The following is a 23,479-nucleotide window of genomic DNA, read 5'->3' on the forward strand; positions in this document are numbered from 1 at the left end:
AATGTCCTCAGTGGCTGTAGAGGTTTCTGTAACATAATCACTGCAAACACCGAAAGTTGTGTCAACAGGAATCTGTTCCTCATTGGCTGTGAACCAGCTCAGCAGTGTACAGACACTACATCTCCTTTCCTTGTTTCATGTCTGCTTTGTCCTCTCAGACAGGACATCCTCAATAAAACAAAGAGTCTGGACCTTAGTTTCACACACAGAACACAGACATTGTGCAATTTCACAGTGTGTTTCAAAATTTACGATTCTCTTGTGAAAAGAGTTTATGCAACAAAGATACTATTGCTTTTTGTTTGATTTCTAAGGGATTTGGTCCTTTAATGTGTGGCTATAGTGAATAATGATGCTCAGAGGTGGCTTGTGTTTATTTCCCCTCAGAATACGGCAGAATAAGCAAGCATCAGCCCTGGAGAGCGACTCTCAGCTGGTTGGCAATTCCTCTGGGAGCCAGTTTCCATATCATTTAGATAAAAGAGACTGCATTAAAACAAGCTCCAATCTGTTTAAGGGCAGATACTTGACAGTTTGTGGACAAATTCCACTAAAAATGCAGCGTTCAAGCCCACCTCCTTATGAATTATTTAAAGAATGGACACAAGGATGGATTTATAGGTTATCCATGTGTATCAGTGGCTATTGACCCAGACACTTCAGAGTAAAAGCCTTGTGTCTCAGGGGAATGTTAGAAGGAAATTAATCACAATTCCAACAGTGCGCGGTTTATACTCGTACAACCCATACAAATTAGGTAAAACAGGTAGTTGGCAACACATCATTATTTATCTATAGTAAAAATAAATAAATAAATCAATAAATAAAAATAAAATGTTTTATTGTGAAAACTGTGCTTCCTTTTTCATGATATAAGCAGTTTATCTCAGAAGTTAGGATATGTGACACAGTCTCAGGTTAGGGTTTTAATACAGGTTCACATAATTCAACGCCTCTGCTAGAAAGCAAAGTTCCTGTCAGACTAGTTCTCCTCACAGATTCATTCCCTTATCCCAGAAGTGATATAATATTGTTTATTATGTAATGTGTCTGTTTTTACATAGTGATGCAGTTCCCTAAATCCTACACCGCTGCATATTAAAGGTCTTGTCGATGACATTAGTGATTACATTGGACAAGCTGGAAAAATGGTTGGATATCAGCAATATAACCCCTGTTTTATAGACCATTCTGCACAGCTTATTGTAACAGCTTTACACTTTTTATGAACATAACTATGAAATGCTGTTAACAACAGTGTATGAAATGTTTCTCAAAGTATCAGTAAAATGTAAGTTTCTACCTGTTTTTGGTCAAGGACAGAAAATGACTGAGGTTTTGGCTGATACAGAGAAAGTTGACAGTGACATTGTCCAAACCACTAAACAAAACTCTGCATGTGAACCCTGTTTTGTGGTGTCACAGTTCTGTGTTTTGTACACCCACATCCACCTCAACTCCTCTCAGTACCTTATATTTGGTACATGTGACATCGTGGTTAGACGAGGAAAAATCATTGCCTGATGTTTATGTAATCCAGCTAGCGATTATATTTGGTTACACAGCATGATTTGGAAAACACATTAGTTGAATATAAATGTATTTTCTGAGCGAGTTGCACAGATAATTGAGAAACATATTACAATGATGCATGTTATATTGCTGGAAAATGTCATCAGTGTTGTTGTTTTGTTGAGTTTTTTTTCTATTTGTGAACCATAAGCAAGATAATAAATGCTCATTTATGCCAGAATATGAGCACAAATCCTTGGAACACGTGTCATGTTTTCAGACTTCTGGTGAAAGAGGCTGCACTGAGGTGCTACACATGTTAGTGGAACTGTGACTGGACTTCAGCTCTCTATTGTCGACCACAAACCTGGGATATTTTTAGTTAATCATCACAAAAGAAATGTCCGTTGTTTTTTTTTTTTTTTTTTTTTTTTACATTTGATTATGTCTGAAGGCAAAAGTGGTGAAATAAAGGCTTTTAGTTGATATTTAGTTTGTTTTGCACAGATGTAAACACTTATATCTGTGTGTAAAACATATTTGAATAACATGTTGAGGATAAGAATAAAACCAAGAAGACAAAAAAGGTATTTTTTTTCTAAAATATAACTGTTGTATTTAGAAGTCTTGTTGTGTTCCTCCCACCACCTTGGATTTCTTAGTGTTCCCAACTTCTAAAATCAAAATTATTGTACACTGTGGCACAGGTGGGCAGGTGAGATGTAGAAGCGCTACCGGATCCAAGAAAACGAAGCACATCCTCCTGCTGGGTTCACCCACAACCTGAGGCAATGGAGGGAACCTTGAACTCAACAGATCTATGCAGCGTTAGACTCCAGAGCAGAAAACCCCTGTTTTTGTTTGTGTCCTTCTCCTCCTCTTCCTCCTCTTCACGTGTCTCTCAGACTGGGATGTAATTGCTGTGAGGCTGAGAAAATGAAAATAACAACAAAGCAAAAGCCCTCCACCACCTTCCTCCTCTGCCTGTGTTGCTTTCAGCCTGCCTAGGAGGTTTTTGGAGTGATGGAGGGGGAGTGGTCTTTCCTCAAATTATGCCGCTCGTGAACCTCTCTCCATCCATCCATCCATCCATCCATCCATCCATCCATTGCGAACGCTCTCCATTTTCCTGTATTTCACCCTTAAATACATACCACACACAGATCACACACCAGGAGAGCTGTCGGGCGAAGGATATAGAGGGGATGCTAGAAAGCCTGAACGGTAATGATCAGAATGAGACTCCCCACACGGCCCATGTGTGTAAAGTAAAAGAGGAGGGGCGGATAGAAAGGGCCTGAGCTGCTATTATTACCCTCTCAGGCTCAAATAGAGAGGTACATGGTGTCGAGGCTGGAAAAAACAACCGTGCTTCCACAGCAGACATACCCTACGGCCTCATATCCACAGTGATCAATACTGCTCAGCTCTTAAAACCCCATGTGAGTGTTTCACGCATTTAGTGCCAGAAGGGATGGAGGCATGGTAAAGAGACACATTGGAGACTTCTGTGAATATGCAATGCTCTCAATCACGCAACCCCCCACAAAGTAATTTCCTGTTGAGTTGAGTGTGCCATTTTTTTTTCGGAAGCATACCTCGATAAGTAAATTTTGTTTGGGTTGTATCATCAGTGGACCTACAGAGGGCTTATAGGGTGTCATCTAGTAGACAGAGATGGAGGCTGGGTTAGCATCCATCATTAATGGAGTGTCACCTGAGCTTCCTCTTGCACCGGCTTAATAGGGGAAACCAACACCTCCACCTGGCCTGATACACACTAGCTGCTCACAATCCTCACAACCGCTCACATCCCCTGCAGTTTGGAAAGACAGAAATCATCCAGCTGCAGTCACCTTCACCACTGCAGCTGGAGATGGGAAGGGGCAAGGAGGGGAGGGAAGTCATTATCACCTGCCCTGTGGACCGAAACCGAGCACCCTGCTGGTCCACTCAGACAGGCCAGGCTGAGCTCTCTGACAGGGATAAAGGTCTGCATGTTAGCCGCAACATGGAGGAAAGACTCTCGTGACACAATGACAAGGAAACGGTGTCATGGGAAAACCTGTAATTCAATAGAAAAAGCCGTCTTTGATCTAGAGGGGTTTTTTTCGAGGTTGTATTGTGCTGCTAAGAGACCTGCCCACTTCCCTTTGAAATACATGAGGTTGTCCTACATGAGTGTGCCCTTTCACCTACTGTACTCTATTGTATCAACAGCGCACGTGATGGTCACACTTACAGGCCTGCCAAGTAACAACTTAAGGTGTCTGTCAGCAGTATTAGCCCCTTTAACCACAGTCAGTCGTTAGCCAGAAATGAAAGAACGTTTGGCGATGCTGTGGACTGGACTTGTAGAAAGCTGATCTGGAGGTTCTGTGCAATCACAACAGGTGTTGAGCGCACTGGGAGGAAAGATAATACTGAGTGTCCCCAGGACAAGGCAGCGGTTGTTGGACTGGACATGACAAGTGGTGTTCATACTTGTGCAAATACATTTAAATACATCTTTCAGACCAGGCTCTGTTTTGAAAATGTTTAATGATTAGTTTATCAACAGAAACCACATAGAACTTTGACAACTGAAATATAATTTCAGTAAAATTAGCAAGCAAATTTTGCTACTTTTATGCATTCTATGTCATTACAAATGTTAAAGTTGGTGTTTGGTCACATAAACTGAGTAATTTGACGAAGTCACCGTGGGCATTTTATGCTGTATTATTATTTCTCATACATTTATCATAAACTACTGGCCGAGCAATTATAAAAACAAATAGATTGTGCATTTTAATGTACTAGGAAAGCAGTTGTTGCATGTGTGAAACAAATAATTTTCACTTCACACTTGTCATAATTCATATACTGCATTTGAATGGAAAGATTGTTTCCTTAGGCCATGTCACAATCCTTTGGTATTACTAATTCCAGATAAACTTTCATGCATACTGCTAACAAATACAGATGGCCTCAAACTACTGGGCTGTCAGCTATCAATAATTAGACCAAAACACCAAATCAAATGAAATATTTCACTCACAGTAGATAATCGGAGTTATTTTGCTTTTTACACCAGTGATAATTAACAGTACACAGTAGATTAAATTAGGCTCTTTTTTGTTGCTGTAGAAAAAGCTGCAGACACAACAGTGACATTCCATACCAGCTTATAAAGATTTAACTCCAATATTTGCTCGCTTTTTACCTCTGTTTTGTTCACTACCCACTTCTGATAATAATGTGTGGCTCTCTATCCTATCTAGATTGACAGTGATTTTCACTCTCTTGTTGCCAACTCTGTCTGCCAAGCAGTTTCCTGCTGCAAGTTGCTTTGAACTCACTGAGAGCAGTGAGAGAGGAATAAAATGTTTAACAAAGTTATAGGTCTTAACATTCTGACAATGAGTTGAAAAATTCTAAAACATACCACAGTGCTGAAGGAAACTAGGGTCAGACAAGTTCATGTTAAGCTGTCGCACTACATCAAGTTATTTAACACTCAAAACCTGCCAGTGGCTTTCAAAGGCATGATATCTGTGAAAAAAAAAAAAAACCAAAATTGCAACATTCATCAGAGCGAGAAATGGGAAAAACAGAAACATCATCATATTGGATTATTGGATTTTCAAAGTTTAACCATATCTGAGTTTTAAATTGTGATATTTAATCAAAATCCCTTTATTAAATATTAAACTATGTCTCATTTAAAATGTTGTCAACAGTAAACAGTTGGAAATTCTGCTGTCCTTGATGCAACCTATGACAAAAATTCTGAGAGTTTTTGGTTGAACTGCAGACTGTCTTTACACAGAGCAGATAGGAGATTTTTTCTGTCTTCACAGCAACTCTGAATATTTGTCTAGTTAAAATTTTAATTTGTTTGCATGCGATGTCTTTTCTAACCACTAAAATATTGAAAAGCAATGAGACATGTTTTCCATCTGCAGTGTAGCAGCTGTTTTAGAATGTGACCATATAAACAGTAAAAGCATTGAACTAGACATCATAGCAGCAGCAGTTGCAGCAGTAAAGCGAGTCCAGATGCCTTGTTTTGAGACTCTTTGCTCTACAAGCTCTATCTTCTTATAAATCCCCATGACTCCCGGTGAACTCACCCTCCCTTCAAATCATGGTATTTCATGAAATCGTTCTGACTATGCCGGCACCTTTGAGAGCTTTCATCCCATTCAGAGCACCTGTTTTCATACAGTGGGATAAAAATAGAGGTTGTCTACCATATTGGTGGCTTTAAACTGACAGGACAGTGGCAGCAAGTATTCCTATAAGACCACTGGTCTTCATGTAAAAGTGGCCACACAGACTCTGCTGTGTGTGTGTACAGCACAGCAGCTAGAAGTGTACATTGGTCTTGCACATCTGTTGCGGTGTCTCCGACATGTGTTGTGTAGCCAGATAAGACCATATAACTGATGTGATTATCTATTCAGTAAATTGGATTGAGAGTGATAAGCCAGCGGGCCTCAGATATGCAGATGCAGATATCAACAACCAGAAGTCCACTAATCGCTGACAGGATTAGCGACTTCAGTGTGTCTATGCAGTACATAAGTGCATTGGTTTAACTGAAGGGAGTGTAACCCTGAAAGGGTTTTCAGTGTTCATGAAATCACAGGTGTCAAGTGCACAATTTTTGGTGTCAGATTAAACCTGATAAAAATAGATTATGAGTACTGGACTTAGTTCTGAAATCAGATTACAAGAGCCAATGAACAACATGTGAATAAATAAAGTGAATATTCACAAATCTGATGGCACCACTTCACTGCAAAGCAAACTTTTGCACTGTTGTTGTATTTTAATATTCGTTACCCTCAGTATGTATGAGAAAATGTGAGTTATGAGTATGATCTGAATGAGTATATTCTGCAAATGGGTTAATCAAAGACAAATTTCATTGGACTGGTACATAGTTAATGCTGCATATGACAATACAGCTTTAAAATCCTTTGAATCCTATTTTTAGTCATGCTAGAGCAGTACAGCTCTAAAAATGGCAATGTAATTTTACTGGCCATTCAGTTTGCTACTTTGGTCCAGAACTATGCAAAATGAAACTATTTCATAGATGGCTACCAAATATATATGTTAATATTCAAAACCTTGTCTGTCATCTGTCAGTGTCTGTAAAAACAGGCTGTCACTAGCTCCTGCTTTACATATGTGAAGATTTGTACTACACACAGCCAATGAGCATCTAAACAATGTGAAGACCTCATATTAAGCTCTGGGAAACTATAATGGCATTTTCAACATTGCAACAATTTTAGCGAAGACAGCAATAGATGCAATGATAATCAAACGATCGGTATCTCACAAATGTGTTTTGTACCTTAAATACTCTTCACTCTCAAACATCATACTTCAAACAGTCTTTATTTTATGTGCATGACAGTTTTATTAATCCAGTTATTTATCTCATAATATGTGGGGCTTTTTCCTCCTTTCAATAACTTCACCCCCTGTGTCGCCTGAAGGCTCATTACAGACTGGTAGTGTCTCCTCCCCTCCCCCTCCTTTACTTCATCTCTCGCTCTATCTTTGTTTCACTGCGATGCCCGTGGAGAAGTGCACTGCGACCATTCACATTTTCCATCACTTGCATATGATATTGAAAACTTCTGACACTGGCTCTTCATGCTCCTACTAAGAAACGTCTCGGCAAATCTGGTCACTCACAATCCCTCGGGCCAGCGTTTTGTGGCGGCAGACAGTTGCAGGGCCGTTGGCTGACACCGCAGCCTCTGCCCCCCTCCCCACCCTCCCCCCGCCCTGACCTCCTCCTCTTTAGAGCATCTGGGTTATGCACACACATGGTTTGTCATGGCCTGTGGCCTCAAGTCTGCCCATGAGCGCCGGCCTGTTTCAGCACAAAGAGCTGCATGGCCACGAATCCCCAGACGCAGCCGACACGCCGATAGGTGCACGGTGGCAGCCAGCAGCTCCAGGCCCTCGTCTCTTTCCCAGCCTTCTTTTCTTCTTCTACCCCCCCTGCCTCTGCCACACAAAGCCAGGCTTGACTGTACCGCCTGAACACACGCGAAAAGCTTTTCTGTCTCGCCATTCATTTGCCAAATGGAGCTCTATCACATGGTGTTAATTGGCTGTAATTAAGATGTCTTGTGGTGTCTTAAACAGATGCAGTGACAATTTCAGTCAAGATGTAAAATGGCAGCCTCTCGTTGGCTGGCTTGATTGTTCATTGTAAAGGCCCTTTGGATAGACGCATTTTTAAAAAATCTAGTTCCTTTTGATTTATTGCTCTCACAGAGTGTGTCATTGGGAGATTAAAAAAGAGACAAGAAGACAAGACGAGCTGCATGATTTTTCATTTACAAGATACTCATACATGAAGCCTGCATCTGCATAGCCTATTGAAAACTAGAACATATTCTATGCGTGACCAGAAATGTCCTTCTTTCATGTATCATGAACCTGATCTATTCATCTATGATGTATGATTACAAATCATCTTCCAATAGGACAGCATGACCTCTGACAGCTGCTCCTTCTCTAACTACAAGTGACAGTCAGGAAGCTTGACAAGCGTGTGGCAGGATCGTGTGAGGAAAGACCTTTATAAGTGGGAGTGAACCATCCTGCATGTGTGTGTGTGTTTTAGACATACAGTCCAGAATGCCTTCCATTCAGCGTGTCAGCTGCAGTCTCAGTATGTGGTAGAACTTGTCAGCTGTGGACCCGTGTGGATGACAGCTGTTTCCCTGCCCTGCTCAGGCTCTGCTATGATCACTGGGAGACCTTCCCCGTTTAGACTATTAATCTACCACTTACTGTACATGGTAATTGCCATCCCACGTTGAAATGTGCCCGGGGACACGAAACTATGATGATCTTGGCAGCGTGGCTACCCCTGTCACACTCTGCCTTGTATTCTCAACAGATTCAGACCTATTAACACTGACTTCTGGGACAGAACAGAGCTAAATTGTAACAGCCTGCCTGTCTGTACTCTTATTAAACTTCCAAACCAGGCGTCACAAGTGAAATGAGGCCCTTATATTAGGCGAAGGGGCATGACATTGGTGTAAAGGTAACAGGAAAACCCTCTGGACAGAATAATTTACCACACCATTTCCAGCACAAAAACTATTTCTTCCATTTGGCCTCCAGGGTTGTGTGACACTCAATTTCCCCATCTGCTGGCTATAAAGGGGCACTGCAGCGTGAACGCTAAATATGTCAGCCACCACTTCACTTTGACAGCAATTGATTGTGCTCTGCCTGAGGCTGAAAGTGTAACAACAGCTTGAAAAGAATGAGTCTCTAAGTGAGCAGAGTCTTGTGTGCAGCACATGACTTGTGTAGAGAAATGGAGTGACACCAGAGTGACATCAGAGAGGGTGATGGACCACCGTGTGAGGTCATGTTGACGGCTGCTGTGCCAGGCGGAGAGAGGTGGACACTGAGAGACAGAATAAGATGCATCTTTTACTGTCCTGAACAGATGATATTTAGGAGTATTTTATCTGAAAACAACCTCACAAAACACAGCTTGTTTGACATAAAAACTGTGAACATCTGAATGTGAATTTGTCATTGTGATCACCAGGAGACAAGGAACCCACATTTTTTTGCTGGGTTGATATTTAACACAGCAACTAAACCTGCTATAATCAATATTTTTCAGCCTGTAGCTCTTTGCTTTGATTAATGACCCCCAACTGTACTGTCTGTGTCCCCAATCATTATATCAACCAGTTTCTCTTTCATACACAGCAGAAATAAAAAGCACTAACAAACCAATCGTCTTAAACTGTCAATGCTACATAGCCAAAGATTGCAGCTAGATGGTGAAGATGGTGCTGCATTTATCTGGTTAAGAGCCAGATATTTCCCTCAAGAGCTGGTAGAGACCACAAAATCACAATGAACTTTTGACTCGGATTAGTCTAATTGTTGGGAGTGCATAAGCAACTGCACTAAAATGTAGGTTATATTACATTCATGAGTTGCAGTGTTCAACTGTTGGCTGTTGCAAAGGCATCTGAATACACATATTATCAGTGATAGATGCTAAAGAGCTGGATGCTCTAAATTTGAAGGACAGGGAAATTTGAGAATCAGACTTCTTTTGGGGTGTTTTAAGGTTTAATGCAGACAGTTAAGTCTCATAACAAACCCAGTGTTTCATCTTTAATTAAATAGCAGCTAAAAAGACCAAACATAGTTGATGAAGACCGAGGCAGGGCTAAAAGGAAGTAGATACTAAAAAAAAAGCCTAAAAGGATGCTCATGTTGCTCCTTGTCTGCTGGATGTGCAACTAGGCAACCTTCATACAACATATTCACCATTTATAATGTCATAATATGTCATGCACTGTTTCACTGTCCTCATGTGGATAAAAGGCGCTAATAAAGGTTTAATGAGAAAGTACATGCAATATGGACACATTCATATCAATAGGTAAAGAAACTGCATAGCTTTTAAGCTGCAACTGAATACGGACACTTGTAAACGGCTAACTAGAGCATTCAGCAGCTCACAGTGAAGGAATTTTTCATTTATTGCAGACAGTTAATAAGCGTTTACCCCTGGGATGCCCCCCGTGATCGTACACTCCCACAGAATGATTTGAGCTGAGGTCGTCACCTCTTCCAATGTATTCAGCTGTGTGAAACTCCAGAGTGTGAAACCAACTCGGATCATCTGCCTCCTGCAGGCATTTTGCATATGTTTTGTGTGTGTTCACAAGAAGTGTGCATGTGAGTGTCTTGCCGCAAACACAATTCCTGCATGTCCTTACCATGAAATATAGTTTTGTTTCAATACATATATTTTGCAGTCTACGTACATACATATTACCTGTATCTACCATTTATTTTGAAGCTAGAGTTCAGACGAATATTGCTAAATGACCATTGTTTTGGAGTTTTTGGAGAATTCCACTGCCTATCTGCAAAGCATTTGTTCTAAAATAAGTGGAAAGTTGGCACATTTGTATCTCAGAAATCTGTGCTACAGATGCAATAGACCTTGTGTATGTATTAACGTTATGTGGACCAGAACATGCTGTTCTCCTTTACACACATGGCGATCATGTGTGTGATCAACAGCAGCTTGTGTCCACCATATGTTCGACTGTCGCTGCAGGCAGCTGTGGCCGTACTCGTGTGTCCGTGTTTATCATGGTCAGGCTGCATCTATACCTTCAGAACGTGTCTCTGGCCTCCAGAAATAGATACATCTGGTTCATGCATTACTGGATTACAGCATCACGAGTATGTAATCCTGTTAGGACACTTTTTAGCACTTTGAAAAGGCTTTAGAATTACGTAAGAGGAATGAAATTGTTTCCCTGGAACTGTGTTCAGTACAGTAACAGCACAGTTGTTGTTCTACCTGGGTAAAGTCTTTACATTATTATTCTGTTTTATGTTTAGATCTCTTCCAGAGACCCTCTGATGTATGTATTATGGTATTTAAGAATATATACATAGAGAAAACTCACTTTCAGCCTGAGAGAAGCTGGGATTTATTTTCCATACATTTAAATGTATCGTCCAACATTTTTGGAAAATACACCTTTTCACTTTCTTGCCAAGAGTTCTTCTTGTCTGCATGCTGATATATTTAAAGTTACAGCCAGCAGCTGGTTGTCTTAGATTAGCATATATTCTGCTGTGGTATTGATCTTCTATTTAAACCTTTTACTTTAAAAGTACAGTACTGTTTGTGCCTGGATGACGCACGTTCACACGCTTCCTGGAGAATTGCTTCTAATTCTATTTTCTGTGAAAGGCCAATGTCACAGCTGCTCGATGTAGCTTCTTCGCTGCCTCCGCAGGCACAGTAATTGATGTGTTTATTTCCAACATGCGAATAGATTTACGTGCACGCATGAACTGGCTGGATGCATGACGAATCCTGCTGATGTTTGTTTGCGTAGGATGACTGCACACAATCCTGTAACTGGGAGATGGATGTATCTGCTCCACATGAATCCTCAGTAATAGCTGATGAGGCAGAAAACAGGATTTACCCTTCCTGCTTTTTATTTTGTTTTGTTTTTGGTTTTTTTTGTTTGCATAAAACATTCAGGCCTGCTTCTCTTACGTTTGCTTACACCCTTCCTCTGTGTTATTATTGCAGATGTAGAGATCACAGTCTGCATGCTCTGAGACAGTTACGCTGATCATGTTCAATGAAACAGCGCCGTGTTGACTGTGCACACTTAAGCAATCTTGGAAACTGGGGTCACATAAACAAACAGGCGGATATTGTTTCCAGATGGACTGCAACACCGCTGTGAGCTGTTCCATCACTTTCTTCTGTATTGTTTTTTTCAGTGTTCTCAGAGTTGTTTGTCTGAATCAGGTGTTCTGCGTGTGCGCGACATTTGGTTATTAATTGCAGATGTTCAAAAAGGAAGACGTCTGGTTTGGATTCGCAGCAGCTTTTCCTCTGCATTTTCATCTCAAAGCCTCCCTAAATGGTTTCCCGCCACCGGTTTCACTTTTGCCTCGTCAGTTCTACCAACCGTGCTGATCCAAATAGAACCAATTATTTTTAATGTTTCTGCAGAATATAATGGGTGGGAATGTCTGGTCTCCTCAGGAAATTGCTCCCATAACCCAGACAAAGTGACAGACCATTCCCACACCCTTTTTTAGACAATGAAACTGAAAAACATGCTGGAATAAAAACAGTAATATAAAAGATGAAATCATTCCCCTTCACAAAACAAAGCATCTTCAACATTATATTACTGTGAGCCGCAGAGGAAAGTATTTATGACTTTAGAGGTTGAGTGGCGAGCCGGAGTTTGTTTCCCTGCTTGTATACAAGTGTGTTTATGTGGAGGGGAGCCTCTGCAGCAGGGGCCTCATGGTTCTGTCCTGCCCTCCCCTGCACTCTATGAGACAGTGTTTTGGACTGAGGCCCAGGACCGAGCCCGAGGCACACTGCTCCGCTCCAGCCTCTCCAGAGCGCCGACTCTCACTGCCATTACATCAGCTGGGGAGACATAGTAGACCAGTGTGTGTGCTCCTTTCAGCTTGTTGCTCTGAAGCAAAACAAAGTGGCCTGCAGATCACCTCCTCTTGTTCTGAGAGGTGTCATCAGTAGAAGTAGATATTAGGCAGCAGAGGAGAAAGTCATGGCTGTGCGCATTATACGTGGAATGGAGGACCTGGTGGCGTCGAGCAGCCAGCTCGTCTGGAGCCTGGCGCACCAGACGCTGAGGAGGTGGTACAACCGTGGGCTGATGCCATGCAGACGCTTCCTAGAAGCCTGGTTCAGGATTGGAAAATGCTACCAGGTATGAGAGCTCCTTAAGCAGAGGCAGCAGCAATAATGGCTGTGAAAAGAAAGAAGAGTTTAGATGTAGCAGATTTTAGTGGTTGACAACATTTGTGATCAATTACTGAATTGAATTTTTATGGCTTAACTTTCCTCTGAGTGAAGTGAGTCAGTGTTTTTCCTCATATGGCTTATTAGTTGTATGCACGTGTTTATATGCATGAATGTGTGGAGGCTGCCTCTTGGTGAGTCTGTTTTTTAACAAGGGTCCTTCTCCCTGCACATATGGTAGTCATTTGAAAAGCAGCGTGACCAGCCGTTTGATCTCACTGTCTGGCTGACGAGGAGAACTTTCAAAGTTGTCTTTGAAATGCATTGTTGCTGGAACACCTGAACGCTGTCTGTGTGGTTAAGGGATCCTCCTCGCAAGCCTTCAGTGTAAACCTGAAAGGGATCAGGTTTCTATGTTTTCCCAATATGCTGTCATGTGGAGGTATAACAACAAAAATTTCCCTCTTTGACATCTTTTAAAACTACACGGAACACTTGACACTGCTTTCTCTGAGAATCGGTTCTCAGGAACAACATGATAATAAACCAAAGTGCTGATTTTCTCATTGTATTAAATAAAGTACAGCGGCAGCATAAAATATTATATTAGTAGTGATTTAACATGTGGTCGGCACAAATGTTGGTGTTGTCGGGGTTGAAGTAAAATTATTTCTGTCTTTAATGTAGCAAAGTAGAAATATAAAGTGTCATGAATGGATGCACTCATATGAAACGCCTCAAAATTGCAATTAGGTAAGGAGTTTCTTTCTTCAGCTTTGCATACATTTGTTCAGTTACTCATCAACTCATTTAGCCACTTCTAGAACAGCAGGAAAAGTACAGGCTGCTCATAATCTGGATTTTGTCTGGTAATTTTTTAAAAAATGGTGAAAAAAACAATGACAACAGCAAAAAACTAAAAAAACAGGACTTTTTTTTCTTTATTTAAAGGTAAATCTATCATTTTATTTAAAAAAAAAAAAAAGATGTTTAGTAATATTCAATGGTCCTTCCATAATTAAAAATAGGAATTTTCTCGTTTTTAATGATAAATGTATAATATAAAAACAAAAAAATATTATAAATAACATTAAATTACAGAAAACGTAGTGGACTTTTTCCTGTAACTGTAGAAATAGAAATATTGTGTTAATTCTGCCTGATTAAAAAAAATACTCTTTTGTCAACTCTCTACAAACTAACTTTTCTGTGAGTTGCTGATCTACCTACAGTGACAATAACACTTTAAAAAGATTTTCAAGCAAGTCTTCTGTGATTACGGATTTTTCTGAACTCAGATATTTTTCACATTTCCATAAAAATACAGAACTAAAATAAAAGAGATAGATCAGATTTTTTTTCCAAGTTTCTGATTTCATTACATTTTCACAAGCATAGGCAAACACTTGCCAGCTATCACATCACATGATAACAAGACAATTCAGATATGTTAATCAGCAGAAGCACACCTGTAAATCATGCTCTAAGGACAGTTGCTGTTAAAATATACAGTCTTACTGCTGTTAATGTACAGGTATTTCTTACAGTGTAGAGTTAATGGGTGCAGCGGTAGGCTGCAGACCTGCAGGGTGGCCTCAGTTTAGCCTGAGCAGGAGGTCATGTGAAGAAAGCAGCATCAGGGCTCCCTGCCTGTAATGACACGGCTTCAGGGGATGACCTCCCTGACTTAGGGGTGACTTGTGACCTTTCCTTTTTATCATCAGGGACCCTTTTCTGAAGCTCAGGTCCTGACTTCAGCTGAACTTATGGCAGTGATCTCTGTCAGTCTTTGGAAAAAAAGTGGATGGTGGAGCTTTGTTAGTGGTATGTACGTGATTTTTGTTTTGCGAATATGGTGTGAATATACACCATTATAGGGAGTGTAATTTTATGCTTTATATACTCTTTCGAAGCTGGTTATGCATTGGCACACAGAGAAAAGACTTGGGGGTAAAGGATTTAGAGTCACATGCACAGTTTTTAAGGGTGAATCTAAAGTTCAGTGACTGGCTGCAATCAGACTGTTAACTGAAGGCCTTTGTCCCTTTCTCTGTGTTTTGATGTCACTGGTTTACAACAATACAGCATTGATAGATAAGCTCTTGGAAGGATTGTGGCCTAGATAACCACAACAACTCAGGAGAGGTCTGCTGTAGTGATTAATCCCTGTTTAAACGATGGAAATTACTGTCGGACACAATAATTCTCCTTATCAAGACAAATACCTCTGAGTTGTGAATTTATTGAGGTAAGGCTCAGTAGTTCTTTTTTTCCCCTGGTTTTTGTCCGTTACTAAGTTTCTTGTCGCCTCTGGACCACTGAGATATGAAGCTTAAAACCGCCCCACTGTGCAGCTCACTACATACTTGGACATGCAGTTGAAGAAGTGGGTATGATGTTAGAATGTGGTGCTTCAGAGCAAAAGTTAGCATAACACCAAGTTAGCGTGACTGCAAATGCAGCACTTTGTTGAGAAGTCCAGCTCTGCCCAAAGAAGCATAAATCTCACTGAGGTTTAGGGCGTTGAAAAACAACAAAGTGGAAAAGTAGCTTGTGCTATATAAAAAGTGAAATGGCAGCTCTGTTGTGGTGCCGAGAACAACATGTGCTGCTAGATTGAAGTTTAACGCCACACCAGAAGGCGTTTTCTCGCCCTGCGGTCACAATGACTGGATGTTAACGTGACCCTCACTTTCCAACCCTGAGACCAACTAGTTGGATGGCACATACTGTTCACTGAAGTCACAGAAAAAACCATCCTGAACACATTCATTGGCAACTAAAAGCATCCAGTCACATTCTTGGCACTGAGATTCCTGAGATCAAACAGTAGTAAAGTACTGCTGTCACTACTGTAACTGGAACAAAGAAGGTTTGTAGAATTATAGACTTAGCAGCTTTCTTGCAGTTTTTTTTTAAATTTTGTACTAATTTTTTCTACCACTACAAGGCATTCTTTTAATGCATTAAAGCCACTGTGTGCTCGATGTTTGTGTTATTACAGCATTTGTCAAGTTATTTGGAAATAGTTTATTTTTTTGCAGAAAATGGAACAAACCATTGTGAAATTAAATGCAAACATTATGTCATAAATGAAATACTGAATTAAAACAGGGACTGAGGAAACAATAATATAAATTGAATAATTATGATCGTTTCCCTGCCAGTCAAATTGCACAAAAGGAATTTAAGACAATAATCAAGATAATGATATGACACTTGCTTAATCAATGATGTGGCATTCAACAAAAGACTTTTAAGTGAAATTTTTTGCAATGTTTGAAAGAATAAATAATGTTCATTAACCTTTAGAGGTGCTGGCAGGTGGAATTACCTCCAGACTAGGCTAGTTGTTCCCTCTGTTTCCGGTCTTTGTGCTAAGCTAAGCTAACCTGCTGCTTGTGGTTGCTTTATATTAACTGTACAGAACTATATTAATCATCATATTTAACTTTGGATTAGAGATAGAAGGGCTGATTGAAAAAAAACTTCACAAATGCAAAGGTGGATTTTCACTGTGGAGCTGCACTGTACAACTCTTAAATATAGCGTGTGAAAACAGGTGAATAGACAGAATAGTGTCACCATCCACAATGGTACAATACTTAGAATTTCACAATATTTCAACGTGTTACAAAGGGCGTGTTGGAATAGCTTAGCACTCTGTAATATGACTAGATTGTGATTCATCATAACAATAATATTCTACCTTTCCTTCCACTGAGAGGTAATTCTGCTGACTGCACCAGAATGAATCTTTATGCCATTCATTGTAAACAATAGAGTGGGAATTCAATTAAACTCTGGACCAGGACTTCATTGTCTTTTCGTTGTGTTTTCTTGCGAGGAGAGGAAAACCTGGGCTGATGACATTTTCGTGATTTTCATTAGACCAGTGTTGATGTAGAGGAAGGATGTGTGGGTGAAATGGACAATAGCGTGTATGAAGGACTAGTAGCAAAAGATTTGAGGTTAGGAAAGAGCTGATTTATGGCAGAAATTTTGCAGCTTCGTGTCTTAAAAAATACTTAGTGCACAAATGAGGTGGTTGATCTCGTAATGGCTTTGATCTTTTGGAGCGTGGGTCCCATATGGACACTTGCCTTGTGGCTCTTCTTACCTATTCATTCAGCACAAAGACAAACATGACACTGAGGTGAGTCACTGTTCGACTCCCTAGAAAACAGGGAGGCATTTTATCCCAGGGCAGACACAGTGGAAGACTGGCTTTGAGAGGAAAGGTGGAGGTGGAGGTGGAGACTACGCCTGTGCTTATGCAATGTGATCTTGCAGGAGTTGTCATTTCTAACATCATCTTTTCCTCCTGCAGATGACAGAGGGCCGTCTATGCCAGGTTCACCTCCTCGATGGCAGGCAGCTGGAGCTGCTGGTTCAGGTACCTTTGATTCATTTTTAAGTTTCATCGTCAGGGAGTGGAACTGTCTCACATGCACATTTGTTTTCCGCCTTCTTTAATTCTTTATTGTGTGTTTTTTGCTCCTATGTTTTATCCTAAACTTCCCAGCCCAAGCTGTTGTCCCGTGAGCTGCTAGATTTGGTGGCCTCACACTTTAACTTGAAGGAGAAGGAATACTTTGGGTTGTGCTTCATAGATGACACGTAAGTACACTTCCTTACATAAAACATCTTAACAAGTACAAGATGAATTGGCTTCAAAGGTTGTTCTTATTTGAATGAAGATGAAAGACAGAGGGGGATGGAAAAAATAATGAAGATAACAATATTGCATCATATGATTTGTTCTTTTATATCTGCTAAGTGGACAGAATAACTGGCTCCAGCTGGATCGTAAAGTCCTCGATCATGACTTCTCTAAGACTTCAGGGCCTTTGGAGCTCAAGTTCCTTGTAAGGTGAGTCCGTTCCCTGCTAAAGCTCGCCAAATGTGGAATAACAGAGTGCTTATCGGAAACACCAGCCTATAATGACTAATACAAATCTCCTTGTTTTACATATACAAAAAAGCTGTGTGTAATCAGTGTCTTTTTTAAGGGCAATTTGTTGTATTAAGATGGCCTGTTTAGAATCTTTGACCTGTTGTAACCAGCAGGTGGCAGTAATGAAACACAGTTTTAGCCTTGTTATGTGCATGCCAAACATTACTATACTGAGCATGATCATGTATATAATGCTGAAACACTGACAGAAATGCACTGACCTTCGATTTCAAAATAAACTCTTCACAGGTTTTATATTGAGAGGATCACCTTCTTGAAAGAGAACACAACGGTGGAGCTGTTCTTCCTGAACGCTAAATCTTTAGTGTTTAATGTAAGTGCTGTTAAACATTCATTTAATGAAAATATGTCTTACATAACCAGATTTTGTATTTAATGAAGCTACAGATAGACTGCATACAATATCCTTATGCATAGAAGCCTTCTCTGACTAATAATCAATACAGAATATATAGATAAACATAAGTAGAAAAAAAGTGTCCTAAAAATATAAACATAAGTAGAAACAGTATAAGCATAAACGTAAAATGTGCTTTTACTGTGTAATGACAAGTATCCTATTTTACTTATATTTAACTCGTTTTTTTTACTTGACTAATGGTTAAATATTTAAAATATTGCACATGCATGTTTTTCTAGCACTATATTAATCTCTTACAACTTTGCCTAGAGGCTTTTTAATGTTTGTTTGAAATTACAGAAACGTTGTATTTCTTTATAGGTATTATATTTTTGTTTTATTGACTTCACATACTCTGCTCTTGTTTCTTTTTTGCATTTCTTTATGTTGATGTTTTATTTTGGGAAAATGCTCATTTTTGAGTGTGTACATGTCTGATTTTTCCCCTAAAACTTACAAATACATCCTTCGCACAGTCCTTAAGATCACACACTACACAACTACATGCCACTGAGGTCTCAAGCAGGATGGCAGATGATGCTTTCAAGAACTGCCGGGAATTTTTCCAAATCACGCTAAGTTAGTGAGGATGCCATCCAAGTCATATGTTTTTATTTTGCATTTATTCAGACAGAACAAAGAACTATGGGAAGAGAGGAAAAAATATATTAAAGAGTGTTACTGTTGAAGTGGGCAGGGAGCTGTTACGGGAGGACAGAGGGATGAGCAAATATACGAGGAGCACTAGAAGGCAGCATGCGATCAAACGTTGCAGTGCAGTTTTTTTCGCGGGGCGAGCAGACTGGTCACCATGGGAGACGGAGACTGTTGAACCTGCTTTCGGACCGTACCACTTTTACCGAAGGGGCAATAACTTCATGCAGGGTCTTCAACCGGGCTTTGTATGCACCGGTGTGTGTTTTACTTTTTAGAGTAAACCTCAGAGTAACTTGGGAGATTAAAAACGCATTAAATTATCGTCGGGGACAGTTTTAAACACCGTATCGTCTCTGCAGCAGTGGTTCAGTCGGTAACGGTGGGACCGAGGTACGGGACGGGAAGGTCCTCTCTTAAGTCAAGTGTTTCAGGCAGGCTGCACTTGGTGTATGTTTTGTGAGAACCCTTGCCAATTTTGAGTATTTTTTACAACAGGAGACCATCGAAGTGGAGAGTGGGAATGTTTTCAAGTTAGCTGCGTTCGCATTGCAGGTAAGAAGGAGTTTGTCGCAGCCGTTTTTAGGCAGAATTTTTCTCACTCACCCGCAAATGTGAATGAAGACAGCACGCAACATTTGAAAACAGTTGTCCCTTGAGAGAGCAGTGGTAGGAACTATTGTCAACAAAAACGGAAGATTTGGAATATTTTTAACCTCTAACGCAAGATTTTACTTCGAGACGGTGTTAGCTTTTAGTTATGAGTAAAATTAAATCCCACTTAGATTAAATCTGTTGACGTTTAGTCGTGTAACGGTACCTTTGTGTATATTGTTCAGGTAGCTAACATTAGCATACTGGTCAGTTCAGTAAGGGCTACATTTTCATATATTGCTATTAATAACTGCATTGTTTTCTTATTTTCAGGAGGCCAAAGGAGATTACACCAGGTAAGACGTTTTCAGTATTGTAATTTAAAAACTCTCATTGAAATTGAGGTCTGCCCAAGAGGTCTTAGTAGAAGTAGAAGTTCCATTTAACTCATGTTTTGAGTAAGAAATGCAGGATAAATTGCATTAAATGGTTAAGTTAAACTATATGTGTTTTTGTCTTTTTCCAACATTACATGTACTGACATATAAAGATATATATATATTTTACTATATTGGCATACACAGACATAAACATTTTCATGAACTAGAATCTGCATTTAAATTCAAACTCTGCACAATCTATAAACTGTTTATTGCGTTTTCACAACTAGGAAGCCAGGTTGTTTAGGCAGTTGTCAGGATATAATTGATGATGTCTGTTAATGAACAACTTGACTTGCTCAGATTTAGTTTTATGTTGGATTTCCTTCAGTTAATAATTGTCTTGATTTTGCTCTTGTGACATTGAACTGAACCCCTGCTGGCATGCTGCCATCAACATGGGCCAAACATTCTCTTTAATGTCAGAATACTCACATTTTTTGCCACACTGTTGTCTGTAAAGACTGTAGATTATAAACAGATGCAATCTGTTTATACATTCAACATGTGGAAAACAGCCTCAGTTCTTTTTGACGTTGTGATTGTGTCATCTCTTAGTAAATGTCATACCCTGACAAACATGGCCTGTGTGATACTTGTACAAACACAAGAACACTGTACATGATTTGGTCGATGACACTGGTGGGAGATTTTGTACTAAACCTCCATAATCTGTTAACTAGTGGTGATAGTGTTTTCATTGTGGGCCTTACTGGCAGAGACTTGACCTGCCGATAAGGCATGCACTTTTTTTGCAGGCTATGGGAGTGAAGGGCATTAGCTGCCATTAGTAAACACTGCTCTGTCTGATTGAGTGACTGAACAAGTCCAAGCCACAGATCCTGTGGCTGTGTTGTCTCTTTGCTTTGCCTCTAAAGGCCTCTGTGTCCATTATGCAAACACAAAGATTTGTGCTCTGTAAGGAATAGTGCTTGTATGCTTTGAATGGTGATATATGCAATGCTGAAAATGCAGTTTGACCTCTTGTCAAACCATTGCCTTTGTTCTCCTGCAAAAAAGAAAAACGCAACTTGGCTGTATCTGCTTGTGCTCATTAAGCGCTTTATTATTTACAAGCACGACCGACCTGATATATATTAATTACCCTTTATTACAGCTTCACTGGGGCTTTATGCCTCAGTGTTTTGATTTGAAAGTGCTTTACCCTGACTTGTAGAGTGCACAATACAGTCTAAACTTTCGGTTCATGTGGGTGTGGGGATGGGCTGTACTTTGCTCTGACTCTGAAAGCACAATAAAAGATAACTGGCCAACAAATCTGGTTGAAGCAGTGAGAATGGGAATCTGTCCAAATCAAGCTGTCTTTCTTATTATTTGCAAGATAGCCATTTCCTCGTGGACATTCTGATTATGTTTTTTTTAGGTATTAAGTTGTAAAACACTTGGCACACTTGTTTTGTTTCATATAAGGCCTATTCTAGGAATAGAACCTGTTTCCTTCTGTGGAAAAATATGTAGAAAATGGCTAAATGAAGTTGTTTTCTCGAGATTTCTCTCACTGTAGCACAGCACCCCTCCACTGCACCCTGTTATCTAATGCTGCTATTAAACTGCTGCATCTACCTCTGTCCTATACCTGTATTTCTCATTCCTGTCAGTGTTCTCCTTTATTTCTACTTCTTTGAGAGAACTGGTGCAGTAAATTCCATCATGAAACATATGATATAAATGTATGTCCTCTTCACTGTATCAGCAAAGGGTCCAGGAGCAGTAAGATTAGCTGTGGAGGAGTCAGGGAGCCCTCCTCCCACAGCCAGCTGCCTTAAGAGGGATGAGCCAGACCTACTGTCCAATTGCAGACAACTTGGCGTCAGGACTCACTGTAGTCATGTTATTGTGGCCGTGTGGGCCGACCCCCTGCTGTGCATTGAATTAATGCACCATCAGGTTTCCCATTGTACTTGTAATGTGTTAGAATTCCCTTTGTTGTGTTAGTATTGCCTTGTGTCTTATGTTGCCTTACTGATTCACACTTTATTGCTATTCCTCTCACCACCTGCAGTTATAATCCACAGCTGAGTGCAACATGTTGCAACTCTGCTCTTGGGGTTTATTAAAAGCATTGTGGAAAACACTGATTTGATGAATGCCTTTAATTATACCTCACAGTTTTAAGAGCTACTGGGGGAATTTTCTTATATATTTGTAATCACTTTCAAAAGTGAGCTTCAGATATTACTCTGTTCCAATATATATATGATCTGCATGTGATTCTAAATTCACTGTCAGTTGTGCTCAAAATGTACCACGCATGAACCAGTATTACACCCAGACAGTTTTCGCCCTCAGTTCTATTTGCAGGTGTAGCCTGTAGTTAGTGGTTCATTCACAGCAACCAGCTCTCTCATTGTGCTCCCTTCGAAGTCACCATGTCTCAGCCCTATGGAATAGCTGACACATGAGTATTATCTCTCCCACACTGGGTAGGCTACACTGGGCTGGGCTGTACCGGGTGTAGGATTGCCCCCATGCTGCAGGCTGCGGGGAAGATAACAGACGTAGTAATGAATTCCAGATTGCTGACACGGCAGCGCGGCTGCAGAGTAGATCACCCCGACAACACCAGGGCCCAACTCCCCATAAAATGTATGCCATCAAACACACAACTAAGCGCCGTGGCAGCAAAAACCAGTCAACCTAGGAGAGGTAGCTACAGGGAAGAGTGATTCAAGTGCCTCTGCCCTTGCAGTGGCTCACCCTTGTTTTTGTTTAGTAAGCTGGTTCACATAACTGGATCATTATGGTTCTGTCGTGCCACGTCAGAGAGTGTTAAATTCCATTACTCTTTGAAGAAGACGAGTTAAATTGATGCCCAGAAAGTCAACGTAAGGTCAAAAGGCTTTTAGCTTAAAATCATCCAGTACTTCTACTTTATTATCCTGAGGTAGTTATAGAGTAAACTGGTACAAGAGCTGAGGATGTTCTAATAGATTTATATTACATATGGTTCGACCTACACATTGAAGTCCTGTCTGAGAGGCCGTGGACTGTTTTGAAACAGCGCCGGTCCATACAGTGCTTTTCAACACAGGCAGAGGCTGCCAAGTGCTTGTGAATGGCTTTTGTTCAGGTCTCCACTGGACTGGCCCGCCAAGCCTGAGCTGTTTTTGTCCAGCAGAAACTGTAAACCCAGTGCTCCCACCTACATGAGATTGGAGTTGCTCATACTTCATTATCACAGACCTTGACAGGCACAAACACCACAATTTGTCTGTACAGATAACCCCATCAGTCCTGTGTTCATTACAGCACTTTGAGAGTTTGTGAGTGAGAGCAACTGTACCTGTTGGATCTATCGTGTACACTTTTTGGCTAAAAGGGGAATTATTATGCTGTTGTTTACCATCATACCATAGGACTACTGTGAGGTATTTTACTGCAGAGAACCTGCATGAAAGATTTCTCTACGAGCCACTTGAAAGGGTCCTTATAACTGAAAGTCCCTGCATGTGCTTTTGTAAATTAAGCCTGGCGAGACATGAGTGAAGCTCAAGTTTAGTCTTGGCAAGCAGTGCTACTCCTTATACTGTAGATAAGAAAGATGAAAACAA

The 23,479-nt window shown here is 40.4% G+C and overlaps 1 protein-coding gene across 5 annotated transcripts in view; it reads left to right on the forward strand.

The window, feature by feature from the left end:
* Positions 1-23,479, forward strand: part of frmd4ba (FERM domain containing 4Ba) — a 42,893-nt gene that overhangs the window by 2,873 nt on the left and 16,541 nt on the right. For 2 of the 5 annotated variants that reach the window (XM_023266584.3, XM_055010719.1), the window contains exons 1-7: positions 12,552-12,809; positions 17,172-17,237; positions 17,367-17,461; positions 17,622-17,714; positions 18,048-18,132; positions 19,372-19,428; positions 19,801-19,823. In XM_023266584.3, the coding sequence (XP_023122352.2) occupies positions 12,648-12,809; positions 17,172-17,237; positions 17,367-17,461; positions 17,622-17,714; positions 18,048-18,132; positions 19,372-19,428; positions 19,801-19,823 (581 nt within the window). In that variant the 5' untranslated portion in view covers positions 12,552-12,647. Of the gene's footprint in view, positions 1-12,551; positions 12,810-17,171; positions 17,238-17,366; positions 17,462-17,621; positions 17,715-18,047; positions 18,133-19,371; positions 19,429-19,800; positions 19,824-23,479 lie in introns of those variants that run through there. The other 3 variants (XM_023266587.3, XM_023266586.3, XM_023266588.3) reach the window with 3 other exon arrangements.

Source organism: Amphiprion ocellaris, chromosome 5 (assembly GCF_022539595.1).
Source record: "Amphiprion ocellaris isolate individual 3 ecotype Okinawa chromosome 5, ASM2253959v1, whole genome shotgun sequence".
NCBI lineage: Eukaryota > Metazoa > Chordata > Actinopteri > Pomacentridae > Amphiprion > Amphiprion ocellaris.